This window comes from Meles meles, chromosome 6 (genome assembly GCF_922984935.1).
Source record: "Meles meles chromosome 6, mMelMel3.1 paternal haplotype, whole genome shotgun sequence".
In the NCBI taxonomy this organism is placed as follows: domain Eukaryota; kingdom Metazoa; phylum Chordata; class Mammalia; order Carnivora; family Mustelidae; genus Meles; species Meles meles.
Genome location: NC_060071.1, coordinates 42,723,399 through 42,750,081, shown reverse-complemented (window position 1 = coordinate 42,750,081; position 26,683 = coordinate 42,723,399). Strand labels below are relative to the sequence as shown.

The 26,683-nt window shown below is 42.3% G+C and overlaps 1 protein-coding gene across 1 annotated transcript in view; it reads left to right on the top strand.

The window, feature by feature from the left end:
* The first annotated feature begins 2,381 nt into the window (after positions 1-2,381).
* ALDH1A2 (aldehyde dehydrogenase 1 family member A2) overlaps positions 2,382-26,683 on the top strand; it is a 94,886-nt gene continuing 70,584 nt past the window's right edge. Inside the window, exon 1 of the mRNA XM_046010353.1 lies at positions 2,382-2,822. Coding sequence (XP_045866309.1) covers positions 2,706-2,822 — 117 coding nt within the window. The 5' untranslated portion in view covers positions 2,382-2,705. The remainder of the gene's footprint in view (positions 2,823-26,683) is intronic.

Sequence of the window (26,683 nt, the reverse complement as noted above, 5' to 3'; positions counted from 1 at the left end):
GTCCCCCATCTTGAATTGGACACCCCGCCCCCCCCCAAATGCACTAGACCTTTTGGAGCCATTTATGAGGACAAGCTAAGAGACTCTCCCTTTCCTGCCTGGAAAAGAGGGAATCTCTTTATTTGCTCTACGTCACTGTGTAACGAATGTTAATGATTCCATCATACCGCTCCTTCCCTGGGAGAGATTTTTCCAGCCATGGTGCTAGAGCCAGAGTTAGCAAGCAAGAGGTGGGTCAAGGGAGGACAACCCTGTCTTATGCTTGGAGAAGAATATAGCTCAATGATTTACAGTTTGTGGAGAGCCTTTCCTGACAATATTCATTTATCAGTCTAATTTATACAGATTTCCCTTTTCTCATGCTCAGAATTTTTTTAAAAGATTTTATTCACTTATTTATTTATTTGACAGACAGAGATCACCAGTAGGCAAAGAGGCAGGCAAAGAGAGATAGGGGGAAAGCAGAGAGCCGATGCGGGGCTCGATCCCAGGACCCCAGGATCATGACCTGAGCCGAAGGCAGAGTCTTTAACCCACTGAGCCACCCAGGAACCCCATGCTTGGAATTTTTTGATGGCTTCTCAGTGTCTCAAGAATTAAAGTCCTTACAATCTGATTCAGCTGCTTTGCCAGGCTCATCCACTGCTCCTCCAGTCACATTGATGCTCCCCCTCAAATTTATATGCCTTTGATCTTGTGGTTCTATTACCTACTCTGTCCTGTGGACGCCTCGCCTCTCCTTTTAAGGCCCAACTCAAAGGCCAGCGTTCCCAGAGAACTGACCTCTTCCTTAGTGGAGCCCCAGGTCATATGGTTGATGATCTGTTGCAACTTTTCCCCACAGCCCCTCATAGTCAGTGATCTACCTCCCTGTGGGGAGGGGATTACAGCTTGCTGATGATAAGGGCTGCCCACCTTGCTTGTAACCCAGTCTCCAGTACTGTGCCCTGCAAAACATGTTGGCAGAATTTTTCCCCCAGCGCCATTAATTTCCCCTTGCTACTATCTTCTCCCTTTCTCCCGAACTAACTCTGGGACTTTATTTTTTATTCCTCAATTATATCTCCAACTTTCCAAGGCTTAAAACAAACAAAGAAACAAACAACAACAACAAAAACACCTGTATCTTATGGACATAGCCTGTTACTAGAACACAATTTTTGGTCATAGCGATTCCCTTGTGAATTGAGATCTTTCTATTGCCTAAAACTGAGGTGATTCCCTTAGGTAACCTCGGGTATTTACTTTGGTTCTGAGAGGCTGGAATTTATTTCTACAAACCTAATACTAAAATGGAATACTTTTGTCTGTTGGGTTAGTATCCAGGCACTGAGTATTAGGTATTTTTGGTAAGGGAAAGTATCTAAGGCAAGATCTCTTCTGGCTGACCCTTAACATCCGGAGAAATGAGGTTGTAAGGGCTCTGAATATGGCATTAAAGATATGAATCAGAAGGGCCCTGTCAATCTTACACTGGGAGTGAAGAGGAGAAGTGACCTATAAAGGTCTTTTTATCTGAAGCCCAGATTTGGACCACCCAGCCCAAAGCCCATCCTGGAATGGGAATCTCTGGGTTCTGGACGTACACCTGTATGCTGACCTCTAGGATCCCACAAACTAGAAGAAAGTTGGTTGGAGCTACATGGACAACTTAATTAGGGAGGTATAGATACGGAAGCTCAATCCCTAAGGGGCAGCCATATGAGGAACCCTATGTCTGGTGGAATGATAGCTCTTGACGTGAAAAACAACAGAAAAGCAAAGCAAACATATCATTGTGTTATTTGGGGGCGAGGAGTTAAGGGCTGGAAGGGGAATCCAAGAAGAAAGATCGGCCGATGAAACACGCAACTCCTAAGAGCCTGTAAGGACCCCACGGCCCGCACCCTGGGGCGCAGCTCAGACCGCCCGGGGCGGTCCCAGCCGGCAGAGGGCAGCAGCTGGGCGGGAGAAGCCGGGCGAGGGCCGCCTTGCGGGGATACTTAATTTTGAGTGTGGGTCCAAGGACTCGCACTCATCACTAGCCGTCCGGGACCCTGCGGCCGTGGCGCGCCTCGGACTCCGCTGTGGGGAGTGGGCGTGTGCCGGGCCACCCGGCCCAGGAAGGAGAGCTGAGGGCGTCCCCCGGGTCTCGGGGAGAGAAAAGGAACGCGTGCTCGGCTGGGCAGGGGACGCGTGTGGGAGGGGCCCCAGACCCGCCCCATCCGCGGCCGAGCCCCCAAGAGCCGCCCTCCGCGCCCCGGAAGCCTCCCTCGTCAGCCCCCCGCCCGCTCTGCTTCTGGGGCCACGACCCGCGCCCGCCATACGCTAAGGTGCGCCCCCCGCCGCCGCTGCCGCCCGTGCCGGGGCGAGGCCGGTCCCGCTCTCCGAGCCCCGCGCGGTCGCGTCGCGGGTTCCGGCCCTGGCCGTCGAGGCCCGCAGCGGGGTGGGCGTGGGCCCGTGCCCGCGGCCTGGGTGTCGCCGGCCACACTTGACCGTGGGCGCCGAGCGAACGGGCCGCGCGGCGCGGGCGGCGGGCTTTATGTAAATCGGGGCTGTGCCCCGGCGTCCTAGGTAGGATGGACCAGCCCCCCGCGCCTCGGCCCTCACGTCCAATAAGAAAAGCCCCAGCTTGACACCTGCCTATATACAGGCGAGCGCGCCCCCGGCCCGCGGACCGCGCGCACAGCCCACGCCGCGGGCGAGCGAGACCTCGGCCCGCCACCATGACTTCCAGTAAGATAGAGATGCCCGGCGAGGTGAAGGCTGACCCCGCCGCCCTCATGGCGTCCCTGCACCTCTTGCCATCGCCCACGCCCAACCTCGAAATCAAGTACACCAAGGTAAGCGGCCGGCGAAGACCTGCCGTCCGCCGAGGCTTTCTAGAACCTTCCTTCCTGTCCATGATCTGTGAGGGGGCGAGGGCGGCGTGACGGGGTCAAGGAGCCGGGGTGACCGGGGCCTGCCTGTCATCCCCGCGCAGCAGAGGGACGCCCCCGTCTTCGGGGTTGGGGGCATCCGAAGGCCTGCCGGGGTCTGGGGACGCCTAGGGGACTCGCCCCAACCTGAAGCTCGGCGCTGGGGGTCGCGGTCAATGGCTCCTTGCCCATTCCGCGCCTGCAGCTGCCTTCGGAGCCGATTCTCGGGGTCCGGACTGCCTCGGGCAAGGCGTCGGACCGGCTTCGACTCCTTAAGTGGAGAGGAAGGGTTCCCGCCAGGTGGGCCACGCAGCCCGGCCGCTCCTCCCGGCGGTTCCGCGTCTTCAGGGGCCGCTGGGCTGCGCGGCCCCCTCGGTCCTCAGAAGCCGGCGCGTGCGGAGCGGCTTTCCCGGAGGAACTGACCCGGCGCGCGGCGCTCCGGCCGCCTTTGCAGATGCGCGGAAACCTGGCTGCCGGCGACGGGCGGCTCCGGTATCGGCATTTCGTTCGAATGTTGTAGGCAGTGGCAGTTGTCCCGGAAAGCTCGGGAACTCTCTAAATGTGTGCAAATTAACGGACTCGCTTTCGGACTGAAAAGAAATCATTTTTTATAACAAACTCTGACATCTTGGGTTTGCCAAGCAGGAATCTCTGTTGCTGTTGCACCACATAGAAAAGAATATGCATTCTCTACCTTAATGGAAAGTGAATTTACTTACTACGAATTCCACATAGAAAAAGTATATTAATTAGACACACGGGGGTGATTATAACGTTAAAGCATGGAGTGGGGAAGAGATAGATGGGATTTAAAGTCATGTTCCCTGGAGTTCATTTTACAGTTCTCTTGTTTGATTTTTCTATCCTTTCAGTTGATTTCTACCCCAAATTTCTCACGATTAAACACACACTGCGCACACACAATAGGGTTAACGTTGTTTATTACAATTTTATCATGCATATTACAAGATAAACTAAATTTGTCGAGAAGTAAATTGGTTCTGGCTTAATGGTTGAAAGAGAAGTTTTTAAAAAATCCGAATATTGAAATTTTCCTTGTGTGTGTTTTAGAATACAAATCAAAATGATTCCTGTTCTGAACGCCCGATTTATGATGGGTTTGATGTACCTGTTAGCTTTTTTAGCTGGTGTGACAAATTTTTGAAAGCCATTTTAATGGGAGGTCGTTAATGGTTACAGCCATTTAGACACTGTTTGCATAACAATAGTGCCAACGCGGGGCACATGTCTGGGTTTGGGAACAAGCAGGGAAAGTGTACAACATAAACGTTTTGTTCTATGAGGGTCCCTAGTCTCATCAGCCTCTCTTTAAAGGTCTTAAGATCCAAGATCTACCCGTGAAGGAGGACCGAACTCTCATATTTAGGAGGGTTCGAGTTAAGTCTTAACTTTTGTTTGGCTTTTCCTCCCAGCCCCGGAAAGGAGTTTTAGGTATGCAGTAGGTATCTTGGAATTTAATTTGGAAGCTCTTCCAGTTTTCTTTTTCTCCAACTACCCTTGCTCTCTTTTTCTCTTGTTCTCCCCCAGTAGGAAAGACAACTGATTTATAGCTAATTGAAGCCTTTAATGTGGAGTCTTTTAGCTCTGGAGAGACTTTTATGCAGTATCCACTTTCCCACTTATTACAAAGAAAAACAATCAGAAATGAAATAATGGATTGTAACTTGACTCTTTAATTTGTGGGGAGGAGGCACCTTATTTTTGGCTTGACAAACAACCCTCGTAAACATTGAGTAATGCTAATCTAAAGGCAAGCTCTTTTCACAGAACCTTGTTAAATCAGGTATCTGTGAACATTTCCAGCAGCTTTCCTCCTTAGCTTTTTAGCGAGACTTCTAAATTTTCTGAGACAAGCGTCATGGGCGAGCAGCTTTTTTAATGTGAAGAGCAGAAGCTGCTCTCTTGGTAGCTGAGGGTAACGGGTAATGATTTGTTACTTAAGAGGAAAATAAGATTAGTGGAAAGGTTTCTAAAAATTCACTTATGATCAGAAGTGAGGGGTACTGGTAATTTGAAACAGAAGAATGAAAAAGAATGGACAGTTCATCCTTTAGAGCAGTAGTACCTTCATCAGGAATTTTTAAAAAGAGTAATGACTTAGAAATTACTGTGTTGGAGGGTTTGTTGAATAACATATAAACAAATACGGTGTTTGTCTCACAAAGTAGTACAAGGTAAACAAGATGGGTCCTTCATCATTTTTGTCTTCTTAAACAAATCTTTAGGGAAGGACATTACAACAGGCTTTTTAAATGTGTTTTGGGGATCAGCATAAAGTCACTGACCACTTACCTACGTGTAAGTGGTCAGATTATGAGAATTTCAAGTAGCATACATTCAGAAATCTTTGCATTTGTGATCTCGTATTTTCCTGTATTTTTCACCATTCTTCTAAAAGTATTTTTGCATTTTTTATAAGTGGGGGAATGGGGGAGAGAATCAGAAATAAAAGTTAGACCATCGTCAGAGGTCCAGTGAAAATACTCCAGAATTACAGTTTGGTCTCCATGGATGCTGAAAGGGTAAAGCTGTGCTCCTATATTGGCTTTCATGCAGTTATGTTTCTTTTTAAAAATAAACCTCCCTCTCTGGAGTTTTAATACCCATTTTAGACTAAGGATCAATGGCAGTACCAACTTTGGTATATGTCTAATCTGATTTCCTTAATGCAGTGAACTAGATCCCAAGTTTTAAAATGATTCCTTACTAAGGAATATGGTGGTGGTGGTGGTTGTTTTCAAAGACTGTGTTATTCAAGAAAGAGTGCTAAGTCCACCAGCAAGAAGTAGCAAGGGGACCACTTTGAGGCCAAGAGAATATGTGCTCTCTTGCTTGTATTCTGAGAAGACTGCTTATCAGCTATTGCAGGAATCTGATTGCTTTTAGCTGTGTTTTTATGAATTAAAGCTTTTCGGAATTGTTTCTCTTTCATCAGTCTGGTTTTTAAAACTTCGTATGGCTGAATATATTATAGGAGTTCACACATTGTAAAATCAAGGCTAGCACTTTACTGACTGCCCCTAACTGCAGGGGAGATTTCTTCCAGATTCCCAGAAGGTCTTTGGAATCGTTCGGTCTTTATCCCCCTGTACTTTCTCTATTGTCTCTATCATCTCTCTGGCTCCAGTGGTTCCTCCCCATTACACACACACACACACACACACACTGCACACATTGTGATGTCTTGGTGTTGAGTGTTTTCTTGGTGACCATTTATGCCTTTAACTACCAGTAACATAAGAGGTTGTGTTTTCTTCCAGCATCTGATGCTGTGGGGAGCGAGAACAGAGGGAGGAAGGGAACATTTATGGAGTGCTGACCTAATAACTAGGAGAGAAAAAAATAAAGGAAATCAACTGAAAATCAGAGCTAATGTGTATTGAGTAACTACTATTCATTTATTTGTTTGTTCATTTAAAAACTTTTATTGAACATCTGCTGTTTTCTGGGGTCAATTTCAATTCAGTCCAAAGGCTGTTTGAGTGGCATAAGGGTCTTATTAATATTCCTAACAACAGTGCTCTCTGTTATACTAGTTGGGCATTTGCCTTCCAGGAGGTTAGGGTCTTATTAGAAAGATTGAGTACCAAAAATTAATTGTCAGCATGGCAATAGTTCAGTCGATCAGTGTAATAACAATAATGATAATAAAATGCATAATGCCACTTACATTGTTTATGGGGCCTAATGGTTTACTTAGCACTTTGATGTGTATCTTATTTGATCCTTGCAAAACCTTTTGAAAGAGAGAGAATAGGAAGAGGTACAAATAACTGATAAGGAAGACCTTGGCCTTGACTTTTTAAAAAACTGCCGGAACTTGCTTCACCATATGTTTTGTTTTTCCTAATAGTCACATAGTTGTTTTTTGTTTTGTTTTTGGATTTTTGTTTTGTTTTGGCATGGTTTTTTGAAAGAAAGAGTTTAGATCTTTATTCTTTGCGTTGCTTCTGTTGCAAAGATGGGACAAACATGGGCTGGTCCATTTCTCTTAAGAAGTAACTACATCCATGGCTTTTGATTCCCTGACTTTAAATTACTATTTTTGATGTGCCTTTGAATTTTTGTTATCGTTGTTGTTGTTAGGTCTAGGGCAAGACTCTTGCCTATCCCGGGGATTATTTCTTAAAAGATGGTGTGGGTCTCGTTGTTCCCAAACCTCTAATCAAGATCGTCTTGATCATAAATTGTGAATCACACTTCCATGTTTATAAGAACCTCAGATTTTCAAAGAATACTTTTTCATAATTGTATAACTTTTTGATGTTTGTGTCATTGCCATTTAAACTAGAGAAGCTAACCATCTTAATTACAGGGCTTGAATTAGATAACTCTCCTAGGGTCCTCATGCCTTCTACTGCACAGTCTTATGCTACTACTGGGAATCATCATTTGCTAAGACAATCCTGCCTTCCACCTCTATAAAATGAGGAATGATAGTTTTTCACTTTGACGGTAGAAGATCCTCCAAGGAGCGTGTTCGGTGAGGTCTGATTTCCCTGTAGCCAGGCTGAAGAGAAGCCAGGCATGCATAGTACATTCTCTGTTGCATTACCCACACTCGGTGCTGAGACCATGGACCAGACCAAAACCATCTCACATACCAATGTACACAGTTGTGTCTCAAGTCTTTCTTAGCTGATAATGAAATAGAAATAGTGATGTATATTTTTGTCTTTTTTAGTTATCTGAGTGACAGCTTGCACCAGTTAGCAAACTGCAGATAATCTGCCTGATGTTGTAAATAAAGATTTATTGGAACAAGGCCACACCCATTCAGCCACATATTAGCATGGAACTGCTCTTGTACTACAATGGTAGAGTCAAGTAGTCGCAACAGAGATCATATGGCCTACATTTTAGAAAAAGTTCCTAAGCCCTTGATTTCAAAAAGAAAGGCTCGGACTTTGTTCAAACCTTGGTCAAACATGTACTTATTAGCTGTGCGGGCTGTCAATGCCCACTCAGCACACAATCCCAGCTGTGCCCCCGGGCCCCGGAGATGCAATGGTAAGCAAGCTATGGATATGGTCTCCTGCTGAGGGCTTTCTTCACTGAGTGTCAGTTGCTCCATTGCCCAGATGGGAGATAATAGTAGCTACCTTATTGGGTTGTTGTCAGGACTAAATAAACAGCTGGGTGAAAGTCGGTAGGATGACATTCAGCCAAGGGCTAGCTCCATTTCATTTTTACATTTGGAGCCATGGATGAACTGAGGCCCATTTTAAGAAAGATCAGAATGGTACGGTCAATAAAATCTTACAAAACAGGCCATTGTGTACTATCTTAATTAGTAGAGTTTAATATTTGGGAAGCTATGGCTCCTTTAAATGTTTACGTTGGATTTTCATCAAATGAGATCCCTTGGAGGTTTCCCTACTTAGATCTTCTGTTTACTAAGAAGTCACTGAATCAAACAATTTCTTAGCCAGTATTTTGATAATCAAACTAGATACCTGAAACTTGTGCCAAAATTTGGCATTAATGTGCCTCAGCACACCCAAGTGGCCAGCCCTAAGGGTCAGATGGCCAGCAGCCATTTCTGGCATGTTAAGCAGTTTGGGCAAAGATGTTGCCAAGTCTTTGGCACATAAATCTGGGAGGTATAGCAACATTTGAGGACATTCTCGGAAGGTATATATGCCTTTTAGAGGGGGGAAGGTATCCTAGTTCATAGAATATAAAACAAAACAGATTTTCATTGGTGTTCTCTGCAATTGACACTCAGTTGGGGTACTTCACCTTCCAGAAAGTGAAACCACCATGCACTGACTATTTTGAAAGCCCTTCTAGCATTTCACTAACTTTTTTATTTGCTGTGACAGATCATCCCAAAGCAAGTCATTTTCCCTCACACACCAAATCTGATGTATTATAAAAGCAATTGCCATAGTGTCACTTCGGATAATTTTTTTTTAAAAGATTTTGTTTATTTATTTGACAGACAGAGATCACAAGCAGACAGAGAGAGAGAGGAGGAAGCAGGCTCCCTGCTGAGCAGAGAGCCCGATGCGGGGTTCGATCCCAGGACCCCGGGATCATGACCTGAGCCGAGGGCAGAGGCTTTAACCCACTGAGCCACGCAGGTGCCCCAAAGATCTTATTTATTTATTTTGAGAGAGAGAGAAGGAAAGAGAGACTCTCAAGCAGATTTCATACTGAGCGTAGAATTGGACACAAGGCTCAATCATGACCCTGAGATCCTGACCTGAGCCGAAATCAAGAATTCAGGCGCTTAACCGACTGAGCCACCCCCAGGCACTCCACTTTGGATAATTTTTAATTGCCTTTCCAGATATATCTTTGCGCTCCATTCCATTTAACCTTTCAGATACATGAGAGTATCCAAATTGAGAATTTCTTACCTCTGGCATTTCTCCATTGTTCCTTTGTTGGCCTTTAAGATGAAATAATGTTTAAAACGTTTCCCTTCAAAATCTGAACCCTTAATGAGTTTATTTACAGCATGTCTCTGTTGGGTCACATGATTTGGAAATACTTCCAACCTTTGAAAATTCCAGTTGGAATAATAATTGGGTGCTTTCACCACCTAGACTTTGCTGGGCTCTCAACAAAATTTCCCTTGGGCTAAACACGGGGGTTTATTGACCTCTGTAGAATGTGGTTAAAAATTAGAATGTCTGTGAGTGAACACTCTAATTTTTATTATAGAAGGAAGCTTGCTTCTTACTTCAGTTCAGCTCTGTTACCTCCAGAAGTTGTTAACTGCTCTGTTTCCTTTCCTCATCATAAGCTGACCTTTGGAGAACCAGAGTAACAGTTGATTTAGCCCTAGATCTCTGGAAAGATAAAAGCTATTATCCAGCTAAAACTGGACACACCTTTCTCTTACTTGCAAAGAATTTAGGATATCAGGGGTTTTCAAACACTTTTCAGTTCTGATTGTAAAATATAGGGAGAAAATTTCAAAATAATTAAAGATTATATTTTTATAATTTTCTCATGCATTCTTTTCATTCCTCTAGCCTACGTCTTCTGATTTTTAAGTCCAGTGACTCTTAGGGTTTTTTGTCTCAGGTTATTTCTAGGGATTTCTTAAAGATTAATGTTAGTCAAAAAAAATGGTATAAATTAGGAACTCTTCTCACAGATATGATGAAACCTACCTTCAAGTAAGTAGATCTTACTAAATATTGTGAATTTAAGTAAACCAAGTAACAGACAGAAAAAAGCTCATTCTTTCCCCAGTCCCCATAACCAATACATACATCTAATCTATGGGCTGATACGTGTGTAATGATGGAGTGTTTATGGTGGGAAGGAAACGGGGACACAAGAAGACCTTGCCTGATAAGATAAATTATGACGTGTCTATAGACATCTACAGAGGATAACATAAAGTCTTATTTCCCTAGGTGTGAAAATTGGACTTTTGCCCAGAATCCTTTTGGGGGAGGAGACCCAGAATCAGTATGACTGGTTAAATTCCTGAGCACACCCGAAAGCAGTGAATTCTGGTTTCTCATCTATGTTTTAGAGTCTGATACCCGTCATACCAATATAACTTGATTTTCACAGGGAAGGGTATCTCACTGTAGTATCTTGAGGTCGTTTTTATTTGTACAGCCAGAGCTACCCTTTTGCTTACCTGAATTTATTTGTTTACTCCTCTGACATTTATTTGGGCCACTTGTGTACAAAGCACTGTTAGTCACTGTTCCAGCATGAAAAGATCTAGAGATGTGGGCCCTCCCCTGAAGAGGCTGGGGAGGGCTCCCACTTGGATGTTGGGTGAGAACCTGCGCCCCTATAACTGTGGTGCATAACAGAAGATGAGCAGGTGTTTGAGACGATCATCCTACAAGCCGCGTGAGCATTCAGAAGGGAAAGAGAGGCTTCAGGCTCCGCAAACCAGCAGCACACTGTATTGTTAGACCTGCGTGACAGGAAATGAAATGTTTCAATCATACGGAAGATTGTAGAGAATAATACAACCAACATGTTTTGTCCCTGTACCCAGTTTTGTTAGTTCTTAACATTTGGCAGTATTTGCTGCTACTTTTTTTTTTTAAAGAAATATACTGAAGCGCCGCCTGTGACCTTCCACTCATTTCTTCCCTTTTCCTTCCTCAGAGACATTTATCTTTCCCATAGGTTTACGTGCCTATATATCTATATGTATTCATAAACAATATATACTCTAGTTTTGCACGCTAATTTTTTATATAGATGGCACCATGCTACAATTTGCTTTGTTTGCATAGCATATTTTCAAGATTCCTCCATGTTATTGGATGTATTTGCGATTCATTCATCGTCATTCATTCATTCATTCATTCATTATCAGATCCCATTCTTTGAATGTATCACAATTTTTCATTCATTCTGCTAGTGACATTTAAAGTACTTCCAGCATTTTGCTGTTACAGTAATGCTGCATTAAATATTCCTAAGCATATTTTCTTAGGCGCCTGGGTGAGAGGCTTTTCTAGGGTGTATACTGAAAGGTTTTGCCAGCTCACGGGGTATGTGGATCTACATCTTCATTAGGGATTGCAAATTTCTGTCCGACACTGTTACGCTAGTTTCCGCTGCCACCAGCAGTCTATCACAGCCCTTGCTACTCTCCATCTTCACCTATGCTAGGAGTTCTCAGACTTCTTAAATTTGGTCAGTCTGTGTGAAATGGTATCTCATTGCCATTTTAATTTGCATTGTGTTGATTTCTTGCGAGATTTAGTATCTTTCCATATGTTTATTGGCCATTTGGCTGTCCTCCTTTGTGAACTGGCTAGTGTATCATTTGCTCATTTCTGTTTGCATATGTGTGTATTTTTACTGACTTGTAGCAATTTTTATGTACTTGGGATTATAATTTTTTGACAGTTATGTACCATGTGAAAAATTTCTGCCCCCTTGTGTTTTTTTCTTCCTCCTCTTCCTTTTTAAGTGTACTGCCATATGGTTTTAAATGCAAATAGGAATATTTCTTTTTTTATTTAAAAAGAGAGCCAGAGAGCACACGCAGGGGGAATGGCAGGAGGAGGAGAAACGGCTCCCCGCCCCCCATCCCTGAGCAGGGAGCCTGATGTGGGGCTCAATCCTGACCTGAGCTGAAGGCAGACACTTAAGCAACTGAGCCACCCAGGTGTCCCTATCTTTTCTTCATGTTTAGTGCTTTTGGTGTCTTTTTAAAGAAATCCATCCTTATTCTGAGTTTTTCAAGATGTTCCTTTATATAGTCTTCTGAAGGTTACTTTCATTATTAAAAAACATATCTTTCTCATTGTGTTTTAATCCACCTGTAATTGGTATTTGTATATGTGAAAGAATACAGGTAAATCTTAAGGACAGATGCTGTAACATATAGGAAAAATAAAATGATATTAATATGTAAAGAATTTTTCAAAATTGTATTCAATGCAATTTTGGAATGAGATTATGAGATTCAGAATATGTGGTTTTTCTCTAAGCCTGGTCTTCTCCGTAATGGGAAAATATCAGAAGCTTGTCCTACTTGGTGGATGATGATTTTGGTACATGTTGGTTTCCCTAAACTAAGAACAGTAGTGCATTCTATAAACCTATCTTTAAGGATAAAGATAGGTGTAAAACTTTAGGATAATATGATCATTATAAGTTTTTCATGCCGAGACTTATTTCCGTACATTTCTTGTATTACCTAGAGCAGAGTAAGTGCTTGAATGTGAGCTACTGTCCTCTCTCTCTCTCTTTTCTGTCTCTCACACACACACACCCCACTCATTTTTTGAAGGAGCATTACCAGGTAAATAGGTAAATTCTTCACTGTGTGCTATTTGTTTATATAGGACTGGAGAACAACTAGAGGGATGACGACTAATACAATGTGAAAAAGAATTTCCAATACACCTTTTTCTTGAATAACTAATTCAATAAGGTGCTACATCCTGTTAGCTTAGAGAATTTAAATTATTCCTTAGTACCACGCTTGAAAATGACGTTACTTTGCATTTCATTAATGTTTTAACTTACTGTGTTTTAAACTCAGAGTGGGTGTTGCACATTCACGTTTGTGTTTGCATTTCATAAGTCACTGATCTGTGCATGTGTACCCCTAGCTCTGAAGAGGCTACTGAGGAAGAACGAAATTCTCCAACCTGAAAACTGGATCTAGCCCTTTTGAGCATATTGCTTATGTAACACCTGACAGAGTTGGCCCCACACTTTTTTTTTTTTTTTTTTTGGATTATAAACTCTTAGTCATTTTGTATTTCTGAAGCATCTAGCTCAGTGACTTACAGTGAAATGAATACTTGTTACACTTCACTATCATTATTGGCCACTAATAGTTCTTTTTACTATTCATACGAAAATTTTCAAAGTGCTTTTCACATGTGATTACATTTAATAATTACAGCAGTTCTATGATGTGAATGTTACATTAATGTTCTCACTTTAAAAAGTGAGAAAATCAAGCATGTTAAAGTTAAATAAATTCTCTGGGCTTGATAGCTAGTAGGTGGCAATTCTAGGACTCAGTCTTCTTCCTTCTCTGCTCATACAACAGGAACAAGCACAATTTGAACTGTGGTCTAAAGCTCTGCTGAGTATTGTATGGGACAATCCCAAGCCCCTTGACTACAAATCCTATTACGAAACATAATTATAGTAGCTATTGTAGTTATCATTAGCAATAATTTCATAAAGATGAGTGTCCATTAAAAAAAAAACACAATAAAGTATTGATATAATCAACACGCAGAAAGATGTGACCCTTTAGGCTATGGTAAAGAACTGTTCTTGGATTCCCCACTGGCTGGTTAGCCACACACTACCCTTAGTAAGTCCTGCTTGATTGAGATGTGTATATATATATATTTTTTTCCCCCATTCATCAAGTACTTTCCTTTGTTATGGTTCTTTAGATCTACATGGGAATGAGTATGTGTGGGACCGTTGAAAGTGAATGTATTTCACATTCTTTCTAGTGCTTCCTCTCTCTCCATTGGCCATCATTTAGTGTAACTTGAACATAACCTGTGTGGGAGAGATGCATGCTGGAAGAGTCGGGGGCTATGTTCCACGTGGCCTTTTAGGAGCCCTCATTTCTCCCGAAGGCTTACCGCATTAGATTCTTCTGTTGCATGCAGCCTCACCGGGGATGCAGAATAGAGAAATAGAGAATGGGCCCCAGAAATTCACGCGCTATCTCTACTTTACCAGAGTTTCAGTGCCAGGAGGGGGGTAATTGGGATGCGCGATTAATGTTTTATTGTGAATGGCTCAAAAATCCTACCTCAGGAATCTGCTGACAAGTTGTCTCCTTGAAGCCAGATCGGAGAGTCCTCAGCTTTCTCTGTCTTCACGGTTAGAGAGAACACATTTCTCTTGCTCCTCTCCTTCTCAGTCAGAGGTATTCCTTCTTCTCACCTTTTTCATCTTTCTCTCTTCTCTTCCCCGAGTATTTCTTCTGCTTCTCTTCCTCCTCCCTAAGTATTTCTGTCAGGCTGGCCTTTGATGACCCTCATTCCTTGGTCAGATTCATTTACCTGTTTTCATAAAATGCCTAGTTCTGCCTGGGAACCTTTGTAGTCAGCTCTCCCAGCTGTTGGCTTGCATGGTCCTTTGGGAGACCAGAAGCAATGAACCTGGAATAACCACATTTGACTTCTGTGAGCCCTCCTGAGAATTTAGTCATTACTTAATGGATTGAATTGGTGACATACGCTATTCCAGATAACAGCCTGGGTTGCATTAAATTAACCTTCACAAATGGGTATTTATTGGTGTACTCTTAAAAGACTACATGTTGGCTGTAATTGTTCTTCCATGTTTCTCCATGCTGATAGGTATTTGTACCAAGTGAAAAATTTCTCAGATTAGAGCCTGGGTGGTAGTTCTAGCCATTCAGTGATGTGTGTCATTGTGTTCAGCACATTGAGCATAAATCCTGTCTTGTAAACAGCAGGGAGACTAATGAGGTTTGCCCACATTCTGGTATCATTACCAGGAATTCCAACAGAGAAAAAAAGAAGGCTTGGAAAAGAAGTACACAAATCAGTGGTTTCTCGAATTCTTGATGATCTGAATTAAGGAGAGAGGTTATTGTTCAACATTGAGTGTAGACATGTACATACAAAGACAGGTACATAAACTACATTTAGCTAAAAAAGAAAAAAAAAAAGAAACCGAAACTTTTGCTTTTAATGAACATTTGCGAAGTTACCAATTTAGTTGTACAGAGAGCTAACAAGGGGCTTATTTATGAGTGCTTCTAATTGTGAGTGGTATCAAGGGGGCGGCTATTGAAATAATGCAGCTGTTAAAATGATAGCCCTCTCTTTGCTTTCTCAGCCCTCTCTTTGCTTTCTCTTCATCATTTCAGCCAACTAAAGTTTCATACTCATTTGAGTCTTACAATTCTTGGAATGATTTGGTTGTTATCTTTATAATAAATAGCTTCTGAACTTGTTGCAAGAAGCCTTTCAAATGTGTGTGCGTGTGTGTGTGTTTTAGGTTGGTTTCAGATCTTTATTATTACTGTTGAATAACTTGTGTGTTTGATAATGCCAAAGCAAGGGATCCAATTATTGCTTAATGCCTAGACTAGTTTTCTTCCTAGATTTGTATTTTCATAAAAGCTAATTATCATGATGGTCTTGACGCAAAGTATGGTCCACACATCTTTGTGTTTGAATGAATGAGTTAAGGAATATAAGTTCTAGAAAAGAAAACTGTCTGATTTCATTTGCACTTACTGATAGACAAAATGCCAGGACCAGAAAGTGAATTCCAGGTAGAGTGTTTTGAAATGAATAGCTCTCTTCTGAGAGTGAGAGCAGCACACACACACACACACACACACACACACACACACTCTAGGATGAAAAACTCCCCTCCCTCAGTCCCACTTACCTACCCTTTCCTTTGAACTAGAAAATCTATAGTGTGTATCACAGAGAAGTGATTGAGGCAGCGGACGGGTCCCAGCATATGCGTACCTTGTATGTGGAGGCACGCAATACAGATTTGTGGAATTGAGTGAACAGATTATTTGATAACTTATTGAGTACTTTCTTCTATATTGGCTCTGGAGATATGAAAATGCTATGGTATACTGAGTTAGTTACTTAAATTCCCTGGACATCAGTTTTATTATAAAGTGATGGGGCAGAATAAGATGCTTATTTATGAACCTATCTACTTATAAAAAGATTGGATTGGAAGAGTTGTAAGGTTTTTTTGATCCCCACCCTGACTCTTCAGAATTCTTTCATTTCCTGGGCCCAACCTGGGATTATGAGGATCAGAAGGAAAATTTTGAACTTGTTTGTACATTTTCCTTGCAGTCTTTCTGGGACCCCAAATTTTTGGTCGAAGCTGTGTTTCAAGTATTTTCCCAAGGATGTCCTTATAATTACCAGAGAGCCGTCCACAGAAATCTGTTAATGATTGATTCTCTTTCCGTGAATGAGTGATTTAACCATGTCATAAAGATCCACCAGAAATAGAAAATGTGTTTATTAAAGACTTAACAGTACTAGAAATTTTAGAGCAGTGACTCCCAAGAGAATTCCTTCTTTAAATCGTAGGGAATGTGGATGTTAGCACCCCGGTCATGGTGGTAGAAACAAAGATTTGTTGGCATTTTTCCTCCAACCCACCTCGGCAGTTTTTCTGTCAGTGTAAGCTCATGAAAACCACGCCGGGTCCGGCAAACTCCATGGCGAGGATGCTTGTCCCCGGCCTCCGGCTTTTCGCTTGAGTCTAATAGAGACTTAGCGCTTTGCAGGTCAGTGCCACTGCTATTTGTCTCTGACCTAAGAGATCTGGAGTTCTTCACATCAAAACCACATCTTGCTGAGCAGAGATCAAACGTAGGAAGGTAAGGATTCTGCCAGTGATTTATCATGCCAGGGAGAGCGATCAGGCCATATGGGGCCGCTGCAAATGAAGTTGACATTCCGGCAGTTTCTCATATAAGGTCTCACATGTAGTTATGGCTAGTTTTTCTTGTAGAGGAATTCCGGGTCAAGTGGCAGCTTTCGGGGGTGTTTCTTAGCCAGACTTCCCTCGAGCATGAGGTTATTTCAAAATCAAGTCCTTGCAAGATTTTTCTAATATTTTGTTTAAATGGCAAATAGGGGTTTCTTGCTCAGTCAGTTGCAGGTTCATTTGAGCTTTTCATCTGATGTCTCCTTTCCTTTCCCCTTTGTGGAGAAGGTGTCTATTTTTAAAAGAAAGGGAAAAACACAAAAACAAAAAATTAAGGTGATTTGAGGTCTGCCAAAAAACTTTTCTTTCTAGATATTAGATATGACTTTAGGGTAATGAAATTGACTGTGTTGGGTATGCACAATTAGACTTATTAGTTCTTCATCACATTTTATTAACTCAGGGGTTTTAGGAATGAACTGTTGTAAATATTGCAATCCAGTTCCTGGGGTAGAAGAAGGTATCACACAGAACTTTTTGCATATTTGTAATGGTGGAGAGGGAGGAAGAATTTAATCATTGTAGAACACAGACAGAATTTACAACACAGAATTATGTTTGAAAGCATTTGCTAACGTTTGAGTCAAGGGCAATAATTTTAATTTTAATTAAAAGAAAAAGTCCAATAATCCCTCTCTTCATCTAACTCTATCAACAGATCCATGAAAATGATCATGCTATATAAAATTCAGCTTGCTTTTTGTTTACCGTCACAAGCAAATGTTTAGTCTCCTGTGAAGAAATCACTCATTTATTGTTTCAAAGGCCTCTTCAACGTTAGGATATGCCCTGGGGTATTTCAGCCTCTCTTTACACAGGATGTTTGCTTTGTAACGTAAATGAAAGATGATATTGGCATTTAAATGTAGTAGTTCATGACATGAAGTTCTAATTCAGCCAAAGATACCAGTTGTCCCTTTTGTGTTTTACTTTTTTGTAATGAGAAAAATTACCATAAATGAATGGGCTTTGGCGGTTAGAAGTAGGTTTCATCCTGTAGTCAAAGTTCAGTTGATTTCCTGAGGTACTGTTTATCTGTTCATAAACTGGGGAGTATTATTCAGATTGATGAAGTACTTCAACTCTGCAAGGAGCAAGTTTAAGTGTAATAATGAAATAATGAAATGGAATTTCTCCCAGTTTCCACTTGGCATTCTTGGAGCATGCACAACATCCATGAAAACCTGGTAGGATTGCCAGATAAAATATACAGCGTCTAGTTAAATTTGAATTTTAGGTAAATAACGAATATTTTTTAAATATAAGAATGCCCCATGATTTGCCAGTGATTTGGGACGTACTTACACTGAAATTTAATTGTTTTTCTGAGATTCATATTTTATTGGGCATCTTGTATTTTTTCATTTGCTAAAACTGGCAAACCTAAACCGTTATGCAGATGACTTGTGATTTTCATCTGTGACCAGCAAATAAACATCACTTTAATGTAAAATTAATTGGCAATAAGAATCAAAGACTCAAGGAATCTTTAAAAATTCTTGCACCAGAATAATGATGAGTGTAATAGAAAGACTTTTTTCTAAAACCCTAGCAACACTAGTGAGTAAATAAGGCAACTAGGCCCATTGTAAAGACAGCTTAATCTCCTAAATGAATTGCTCCAACCTTTTAATTCAAAATCATACAAACAAAAACATTGAGATAAGCTGGGTGCTTTTTCAAATGGGGACCCCTGTGGCTTTGAAAATAAACACTTCAGCCTCCTTCCCCCCCAACACCTACACCCACAGTCACTAGCCTTTCTGATGTCTGCCATTTGCAAATGAACAGGCTGAATTCTGAGAAAGACAGAAGACTAATTAAACCTAGGGAAGATAGGCAAAGAACATTTGTTTCTAAGCAGAAAACAAAAGAAATCATGTTACATTCCGCTTTCTCAAGACTGACAGGAGGGCCTTAAAGCCTTTTGCTGAGTCTCCTCTTCTCAGAGCATGTTTCCCACCCCACTGCTCAGACCCTCTCAGCGCTGGGCAACCCGGGTGTGTCTGAACCAGCCTACATTGCCCTGTCTTCATGGGAGAGTCAAAAGAGGGGAGCAATCAGAAACTCTCAGAGACTGATTCATATGCTGGTTGGCCTTCACAACATCTTTACCTTCTTCCCCGGTCTTTTTGCCCTGTTCGATGGTTTGTCAAAGGCCACTCAGTTACTCGCAATGAGAAGAGTAAATGAATGTGTAAACAAGCAAACACAGAACAAGCAGTGACTAGCTTTTTAAGAGCCCTAATAAAGTGCCTTGAATTGGTTGTTTACATTCAGAATCTGAATCAGTTAAAAGTTTGAGTACACACTATTGCAGACTTTTCAGTAGTCCAAAAAATTCTTACATCCACTGGGTGAGGTGGTTTTATTATCTTATTTTACAGATGAGAAAATTGAGCCACAGAAAGTTTGAAGGGCATACCCAAGTCATACCATCTAGTAATCTTTCTACACATAGGAAGTGTATCCATTCTATATATACGGTATGAGAATAGTGCGGAGGCGGAGCTTGATTTTAGGATACTTTTGTCCATTTTTGTGGTTAAACAAGACCAAAAGGAAGGACTTCCTAGTTTGACTATGTGCTAATCAAACGGTCATTTGATAAAGGACTGGGAAAACTAGATCATTTTGGTCTGTGGTAGAAATATCTTGCCATGCCCTTTGGAATCCTGAGTCAAATGGAACTCTAGGTCTTCCTGATCTGAATCACAGGTCCCTGGAATTACCCCGGAGCCCTTTAATCTGAACTGTCCTGGCAGCCTTCTTCAGGAAGAGGCCAGCCTCCCCCACTGCTTTCCGTACCTCCCAGTTCATTCAGATCTAGCCTTGTCCCCTGAAGGCTGCCCAAACTGAACTGTCCTCTGGGAACATGACTAATGAATGACCTTTTGTCTCTGGACTCTCATCAGTGTCCTTTCACTTTCAGAAACAGACCTTGAGGTTAGATGGATACAGGAAAAGCCGGGTGGATCTTTGCTACCTAGAATTGCTGAGGTCCTAACTTCCTTCTGTTTACAACACTAACACAAGTCGTGTAATCATTGCACATTAGTGTAATGGGCTGCGCATACAACCTTCATTTTTAAACACTCTGACACAATCACTTTGGATTAATAGTGTAAAACTGTTTTTAAATGTTGCCTCTCATTTCTCCGTTCTTTTGACCTTGTGCTGTCTGCATACTCGGAAAGTCTAGTTTGCAGTCTTTTCTAGTGAAGACTTTTTCCTATTCCTGCCTTTCAGCCTAAGACTCAGGATAAGTGGGGTTCGAAGCATACAATATTGGGACCGTTATTTGAAATAGTTAATTGACTTAAAGATAGAATTGATAAGTTAGTCCTTGTCAAAGCAAGCTTTGTAAAACCATGCTTTTGCCAGTAAGAGATTACACCTATTGAACCAAGGCCGTGTCTCTATAATATCAAAACCCCAACTTTAAAGTGAAAAACGCAATCAATCATCTAGGTGTTTTCCTCTCCAATGCCATTTGGGTGTTTTTTCACTTTTTAGCCAGATGTTTTGGCGTGAAGTAAAGCAAAGAATAGAAGTCAACAGAATCACTTTTGCTCTAACTACCTAGTTAGTTCAACAGAAGGCTTCTCTCCTATAAACGATCTGAGCATTGGCTTCATTCTTTTACTTACATAGGTAGCCTCTTAGTTAGAAGTAAAGTAAATGGGAGTATTTTTTCATCGGAGTTAAAAAATAACCTTTTCGCCTTTGGTTATAGTATGCAAAGGCTACCAGCTTCGCAGAGTAGTGCACTGAGGTGAGCCTCAGTACAATTCTGGATTACAAGAGAAATTTAATTCTGTACAGTTAAATGGTAGTGCCATGTGATCTGTGTCGTCCACAGCTCCCTTTCAGTTAGAGTACATCAGTAGAAACAATAGAGTAGTCATGTAAAAGGAGATAACGAACATATGACAAGTCCTTAAATTACTTCTTTGTACTGCTTAATTAAAAGTAATGGAACTTTTTTCTGTAGATAGATCTGTCTGGTTATTGATTTGCTATCTGGTACTCTCGTTTGATGAGCCCCAAGCAGTTTACGTGGCAAGCTGAGTAAAATTCAACTCTCCAAGGCACAATCCACCGCAGGGTTTAATACAAATCATTTGAAGCATTTACTATTAAAAAAACAAAACATTTTATTACGGAAATAAAACATGGCAGCTTTATGTCAAAGATTCATTGAGGATAGGAAATTATTTACACCTAACTCCTATTAATGCCTGCTGCTTTGGCATTCCATGGGGGTTTCCATTCCCCAATTAGAAAATTCACGGCAGCCTCTCTGGATTGTCACAGCCACTTTGCTGTGGGCTGAAAAGTATGGCAAGCCTGATTTGTCCTTGATTATCTTCCTGCTGCAAAAGTGGCCAAGTGATGTGGCTTGGCTTGCATGGCTGAATTCACCATTTTGAATCTCTATCCAGGTTACTGCTGAGATTTATAAAACAATGTAAAGCCACTTTTAGGTGACTCGGATCCCTGTGGACAGCCCATCTGAATTCCTTGCCCCATCTTCATTTCGTTCCCTGGTAATAGCATTTATTATATCTTTTGAACACCGACTGCTTATTAAGTGCTATGTTAGAGTACAGGGGAAACCAAACGAAGCCAAGAGAGCTTTTTTCCAAGGAACTTAGAGAAGGAAGAAACTTCATCTTAGTCAGCTAAGCCTTAGGCACACTCACATTTTATCTCACTTAATTGTACAACAGCCCTGCAAGGCAGATGGGCCTTATTTCTGTTCTTACAGAGAAGGGAACAAAGCTCAAAGAGTTTGAGAGTCTATTTAAGAGGGCTCAGGATTGTGTAAGTGATAACAGGCAGACTGGTCTTTATTTACACGGGGATCTTCCAGCTCCCGTAACTCTATTCTGGTTGGTTCTACAAGGAAGATAACGGAATACATGCAAGATTAATCACCTCAGTCATCAGTGGGTTTCCTTACTTTTCTGCTCTGTTTGACATAGGAACACAGCCCTCATAACACTCTGCTACAGTGATTGCATATGTTAAGCAACGTCAGTCTCTACACTTGTCTTGGGGAGAAAAGACTTGCAATTTGCTTTGTTATCCTGATGATCTCATTTGAAAAAAAAAATGTATAAACCAGCCTAGTCACCTTGAGTTGGCTTTCAGATAGCCTGTCTTTATGGTCCTTATTGTTTCAATCCAGAGGCGCAGTGCATACTCCATTCACATTTCAAACAGTGCATACTCCCCACATTTCAGGGCACATTTCACTGCACAAACAGTGCATTCCTCCCCACTGAAATACCTGTTCCTTTCAGATTTGGGATAGGACACTTCTGTTGGGCAGAAGCCTTTGTTGCAGTGGAGTATTGTACTTGTTAGAGTTCTGAAACACATTCCATCAGGAAGGGGCTAACATTTCTGAGATGGGGAACTATATAATGTTTCTTGCCCAGAATCTAGGATACCATGAAATATTTACAGGAGGAAATTATACTTACAGATATTTTCCCCCAAATACCTGTGTAGAGGGTCCCTAACAAAGTGCCATTATGAATTTTTACTTTAATTCCCTTAGCTGGGCGAAGGAACCATGAGCCAAACAGCTGTGACAATTTTATAAAGACTTGGGCATTTGATGCCCTTTTCTTATTCAGCCTTGGATACCTAGATTCTACAGAGAAAGGAACACATGAAAAAAGAGTCACTTTGATGCAGTGAAATTGTTACCAGCTCCTGAATCAGTCAAGGTTGGTCATTTCCTTTCTCCTCTGCTTATCCAAGACCAACTGTCCTGTGGGAGGCTATTAAGATGGTTTTGAAGGACCCATCCTGGCCCTCAAACATAGCCCTGTGGTGGTAAGAGCACAAAACTGTTCTTTAATAAGCCCAAGAAATAATTTCCTACCTGCAGATCACAGTAGTCTGGCTGCTGCCGCCTGTCCTCTGGTAGAAATTCATTGTTCTGTTCCTGGGGTGGAGGGGTGGGTACTGCAGAAAATATCTCAGCACCTCATCTCCAAGCAGAATCACATTAGGACTAGAAATCATCATTGCTCCCCGAACACATTTGGCTTTCAAGAAAGGAAATGAAAAATTATTTTGCTGTCACTTGCATTGATTGGGTTGAAGGAAAAGGGGACTCAAGCAACATTCCTTGTGCTGAGTAATTGTTAAGAGACATTGTGAATGAAATGCAGTGAGGATTGCTCCTGTGACCCGGGAAGCCATCACATCTGCTTTGCGTAGGAGCATCAGCGCAAAGCAGATGTGATTTAGAGAACGCACTAGGATGGAATCAGGATATGGGGGTTCTAGTCTCTATTCTGCTACTGGCCTGGTGTGTGACCTTGGGCAAGTCAATTGGATCCTTTTGAGAAGTTTACTTAGTAACATTTCTCATTTGTGTGGATTATATCCAAGACCCCTTCCAGCTCTGTCTCTTCCTAACCCAAGCAACCTCTACTCACTATATTTAGACGAAGAAAAAGATAATCCATTCATTATTGCATTTTAAAAACTGTGCTTTTAATAAGATTTGGCTAATAAAGTAATGATGGTGGCATACTGCGTAGTTTCACAAGACACTAAAACCAGTGCTTTGGGGGAGGTGGGCAGTTTCCAGCTGCGCTTGGTGTTGACCTTGCATAAGTTGTAAAATGTCTGTTGTAGGACTCTTTTCCACCTGAATTTCCCTTTTTCAGAACGGTGTCTTTCTAGTACATCAGTTGCACGGTCAAGTACTAGACATAACCGGAAAAGGAGACCGCCGTTTCTGAAGCAGAGGATGGACTGTGCCATGGGCACAGAGATATGTTGTTGAAATGGTTCTAGAAACATCAGCATATGCTTGGAGGAGGAGGGAAACAAAGCTGTGGTGTAACGGAACTTCCTATAAACTCCTCTGGAGCGCCCACTGGTGGCCATGCGTGTCGGATACCTGGTACCTCAGATGAACCCAGTCGCTAGAACTTGTAAGCCATTAGGGCAGACATCTTCCATTCAGGTGGCACTAGCTCTCTAACATGCCATGTTGAAAAGTATTTAGAAGTTCAACTGAAAGATACTGTGATCGATTATCAACATCTGTCAAGGGGCTGGACAGAAGACTTTATCATAAGTGCCCTAGGTTAGCCTGTCTTCAGTGACCGGGAATGAGAGCATCATAGACACGGACGCTGAGGGCTAAGGGAGCTGGGAGACTTGCTGCACAGTTAGTATGAAACTGAGAGCAGAACACTAGCACTCTACCTCCACCTCCTTCTTTTGCTGCAGGAGAAAATAAGACTGTTAAAGTGATGTCCCTTATAAAGAAACCCCTCGGCTTAGTCAGTTTGAATAACCAACCACATTACATAATCATTAATGGTCAGATGAGGACCCTTTGCAGCTGAGATCACTCAGGAGAGCTCAGGTGTCCTTATCCAGGGTCCCAGAGGAAAGGGGTTCCTTCTCGACCACCTTTCTCCTAAAGAGGTTTCGCAAGGTCCTGTGGCTCTGCGGTCTTTTTAGAGGAGTAAATAACTCCATTATCTCGGTATAGCAGTGTCTACCCAGAAGCATGTGCTAGTGAAAACTGATTGTCATAGCCTCAATCCAGACAAGAAGGAAGCACGTAGTATTAGTGGGATAGTATTCAGTGCCAAGCAGGGGCCTGATTCTCTGGATGGATGAAAGTGGTGCTAGGAGTCCAAGGATCTGGCTCCTGGAATTAAAACACACACGGTTTTGGTTTTTGTGAAAGAAAGCATTTGCGTCTCTGGTAATACAAATACATCTAAACATTTATTGAGCAACTACCATTTCACTGTTCCCTTTCTAGATCCTGGAAATACAAAAACAAAGATGACCTAGTGACATGGCATTTGTCCTTAAGGAGCCAACAATCTGAGGGGAGAGGGCATGCATAAAGTGTGACAGGACACTACGATACACAGGCAGAAGTCAGAGAGCCAGCAGTTAGCTCTGAAGGGATTTGGGAAGGCTTTCTCAAGTATTTGAACTGAGTTTTGAAGGATGACCACAATCCTAATGTGTCAGGTAAAGAAGGGAGGGAAGAACAGCAGGCTCCAAGGTCCTTACTCCTAACAATTTCTAGCATGTTTGGTGTGATTTCAGTAGAGAGAGCATGGGAAGGAACTTTGATCCACAGTTTTAGATCCTTGTGCTCCTCAGTTTAGGGCACACTACACGCAAGGTCGGTCTTGTTTCCTCCACAGACACCACTCCGCTGTGTATCTAGACACAGACATATCCTTGATGGGAAGCACGGTGTTGTTTTGTCATGAGCTGTGTTTTGCACTTACAGGAATTGTATCCTGCTGTGGATGTTACTCCAGCTTAGATGCTTGGGTGAGAGATGGCCAGAGATGAGACCAGAAAGGCTGGTTGGGACCAGATTATGAAGGAGCCAACCCCTTAGGTAGAAACATGCATATTTACTTTGGAACAGCACAAACGTCCCCTGGAAGGTCACACAGCAGTGAAAGAAACTGCACCCAGGCACTCGTCAGGGTCCAGGGCTGAGGGCTGAGTCTGACCCACAGGGTGTCAGACTGTGTCAATTTTGAGTCCCAGTTCCACCACATGCCTAGCCTTGGGCGAGCTCCTCATATCTCTGAGTTTCAACTTCCTCCTCTATAAAACAGGGATAATGATAATGCCTATCGCACGGGATCCTTTTGAGGACTAAATGAGTTAATACATGGACAGTGTCTAGAACGGTGCCTGGAACATAGTAAGTACTCACATGTTAACTTTTATCATTATTCTCTTGATTGGTTGGGTTTTCGATTCTAACTTGATGGGCAGTGTCTTAATTATATTCTTTCTGTTGCTTTTGGCCTAACTGAGCACAGATCTTTAACTTAAAGTTATAGTTTAGCTGAGACAAGGGGTGGGGTTGTGTGTGTTGGGGGAACCAGTAATGTTGAGAGGAATGGAAAAGCTTTGTAGTTAGCATTTAGAGACCTACGTTCAACTTTTTGCCCTGTAAATTATTTGCAGTATAAACGTGCACTTGTAACCTGAGCCCTCATTTACACATCTAGAAGGAAAATACCTACATCGCAGGTTTGTGACATAGATTAAATGAAATAGTGAAAATGCTCCAGATACCGTGGGCATCTAACAGTGATGTTAATATCGGAATTATTCATTGCCTGTGCGTTTCACACATACTTTGGGTTAAAACAAATTCCTGTTCCAGGTTTTCTCTCTGCGGGTTGTTTTCCTGTTCACCATGTAGTGAGGCATGTGCAGATGGGCTCTTTTAGCACGGCTCTTGAAGAAGGACTTCCTCATCAGACAATCCTGCTTTTTCAGCCATGGGTTCACAGAGCCGGTGCTTTTTCTGATGAAGCCTGGGTCCTGTCCTCCACAAGGATGGTCTCCTGGCTTCTGTCAGGCAGGTGTGGTTCTTTGGTGGGGTTTCTCTGAGGAACACACATGACTGGTCTAGTGTTTCCTAGAGTTGGAAGATGAAGTATATTGTCTTGGAAGCATATTCGTAGTGGGTCTTTCGCAAATACTTGTGAACGTTATTGTGGCAGCTGGTTACTGTGACAGTCTTCCCCTCTACAGGACTAAACACTTATTCCAAGGGCACGCGCTGATTCTTACTTCTTTTTGTCTCCCCCGATTCCCAGCACAGAGCCTAACATGTGGTAGGTGTGGAGCCAATGATCGGGGCTGGAGGAAGAGTTAAGGACTTGAAGGGTTATGGAGAAAAGAGGCCAGCTGCTTCCCCTTGACATGCAGCTCTTCTCTGCTGTCCTCCTCTTCCCTCTCTCTTTCCAGCTCCCCTCTCCCCATAACCAGTGTCGTGACTCACTTCT